Genomic DNA, 2400 nt, shown 5'->3' with positions numbered 1-2400 from the left:
TTACCTGCTCGAGGTAGCTAATCAGGGAGTTTTTGTTATCCTCCCAGTAGCGCTTCAGAGTCTCTTCAGGTGGGAACTTTTCACAGCTAAGCTCCACGGTGATCTCAAAACAGTTGCTGCTGAGGTAATTGAAGTCCTGCATCCCTGTCAAAGAGCCAAATGGAAAGTCAAAATATGCATGGGGTGACTAAAACTCCACATGGGTCATTCTGTTGAATCCAGAGCCAAGTAAAAGATACACCAACCAGTGCATTTGGGGAACCCGTGGGAAACCCTAAGGGAAATTTCCTGCTGTAATGGGTTGAACAATATCCTTTGGAGAACGTTAAATTCCCTTAGAAGCACAAACTCTCTCAAGTTCTTAAGCGACCATTTAGCTTAATGCATTGCTGCTGTGGGATGCTAAAGTAGACATCACCCATGTTCCACATTGCTGGAATGGGCTTCAAATAAGACAACAGGGTAAAAGACCTAATCCCTACTGACCAGTTAAAGAAATGCACATCCTTCTAACCTTAACTTTCTATCTGGGAAGAACTTGGAGAGTGCTGTGAGATGATCTGATATACTATGCTGTTCCTTAAGTTCAACCAATATCACAGTGTATTACTGGGAAGTTGGGAGTCTTGATAATAAACTATATATTAATTCAACAATCTGAATATCTACTATGTATAAGATGTAATTTAATCTATTAATAAGATGTAATTGTAAGTTGTACCAAGTAGAAGATTCTGCATCCAGAACAATTTTAATTTGAATCTGATTCAAATTATTAGTGGATCCTATCGGTGCCCACCAGAACGTTTTTATGGAGCCAGAGAGTCACCCCCACGCTGATGTAAGTGCTGGCTGCTAAGAGCTCACAGCTGCCTCCCTTTCCAGGAGAATTGCTGATGGGAGCCAGCTGAATTGGGAGGCTACATGTCCTCTCTCTCAGCCCCCACCCCTCCACACGCTGATGTAAGTGCTGGCTGCTAAGAGCTCACAGCTGCCTCCCTTTCCAGGACAACTGCTGATGGGAGCCAGCTGAATTGGGAGGCTACATGTCCTCTCTCTCAGCCCCCACCCCTCCACAGCAGCCCACGACCAATGGCTGCCTGATACGGAGCCACAAAAGGCAGGTCTCTTTGCCTGGAGGGGAGACAACTCTGCCTGTGAATCGTGCTCCAGACCCTTCTCCCAAAGGCTCAAGCCAAGGCCAGACTTGACCTGAGCCCGTATCCTTCCTCAGCTCTATCCCTATCCTTACCCTGCTTCCCTCACTTCCCTCAATAAGTAACTAACATCCAAATCCCATGTCTCAGGCTCTAAAAAAGCACTCCCTCAATAAATAATTAAACCAGAAGCAGAGCCTTATCCCACGTCCAAATCCCACGTCTCAGGTTCTGCTTCTAGAAAACTTGACCTAAAACACTGACTTTATTCACTATATAGAGAGCTAAAGACTGTAAAAGCTTCCTTTGCTTGATTATTGTAGAACATAATCACTAAGATTAATTGTAGAGAAAATACAGATAAATGGTCAGGGTCCCTTGGGGGTTCAGAGTCTTGCCAGGCATTTGTTGTAAATATGCACGTGTGCCTAGGTGTTCGTTGGTTAATGTCTAATGTAATTGTGCATGGGCACCTAGGTGTTCCTAGGTTGTCTGACTCGCACCCAGGCATCCTGAGTTGTGAGACTTAAGTATAAAGGATGAGTGGCTCTGATCCACAGTGCCCTTCCCCAACCCCAAGGATGCCCCGGGGGGGCCATAGGGAGGCTGCTACTGCTGCTGGAGGCTGTTGTTTCTGCTGCCAGTGCCCCCAGGACCCTCCAGTGAGGCCACCACCACTGCTGCTGGAGGCTGCTGTAAGCTGCTGCTGCTGCTGAGGAAGCTGAGGATTGAGCTCGTGTCGTTTGCCAACAGCTCCTAGGATCTTTCCCAATTACCTAGCTCGTGGACCTGTGTGTGAGGGTTCTGGTGACCCAGCCTGGCATGTAAAGGGTTTGTGACCCAGTCTGTACAACGGGTTTGAAGGGTCTGTGGGCCCTAGCCCTAACAACACAACTGGCTACGTCAGCAGTATTCCAACAATTGCCCGAGCCAGACAAAATCCGTAACCATACATTAATATTATTATTGTTGTTGTTAATATTATTATCAATATTTTACTGATATAGATTACTTGGTATTCTGTAGACAATACACTATTTGTTCAGAAAGATAGTTCCAAAGGAATTACTGAAGTTTTTATAAAAAATAAAGTATAAATTACTTCCTATCTGATGTATTTGACATACTCTAAATCCTAAATCTAACATAAACTTTATTTCTCAAGCTATAGAGGAAAAAAGGCACTAAAATCTGACCTGGCCAAATGCAAAATATAAATAAAAACAGAATAAACTGAAAGAAA

General features: G+C 44.4%; 1 protein-coding gene across 1 annotated transcript in view; it reads right to left on the bottom strand.

The window, feature by feature from the left end:
- The window catches only part of CPE (carboxypeptidase E), a 42274-nt gene that overhangs the window by 9669 nt on the left and 30205 nt on the right, over positions 1 to 2400 (bottom strand). The window contains exon 6 of the mRNA XM_008580531.1: positions 5 to 144. Within this exon, the coding sequence (XP_008578753.1) occupies positions 5 to 144 (140 nt within the window). The remainder of the gene's footprint in view (positions 1 to 4; positions 145 to 2400) is intronic.

The sequence above is a fragment of the Galeopterus variegatus genome, unplaced genomic scaffold (genome assembly GCF_000696425.1).
Source record: "Galeopterus variegatus unplaced genomic scaffold, G_variegatus-3.0.2 Scaffold2124, whole genome shotgun sequence".
Lineage (NCBI taxonomy): Eukaryota > Metazoa > Chordata > Mammalia > Dermoptera > Cynocephalidae > Galeopterus > Galeopterus variegatus.
This window is presented reverse-complemented; position numbering and strand designations above follow the sequence as displayed.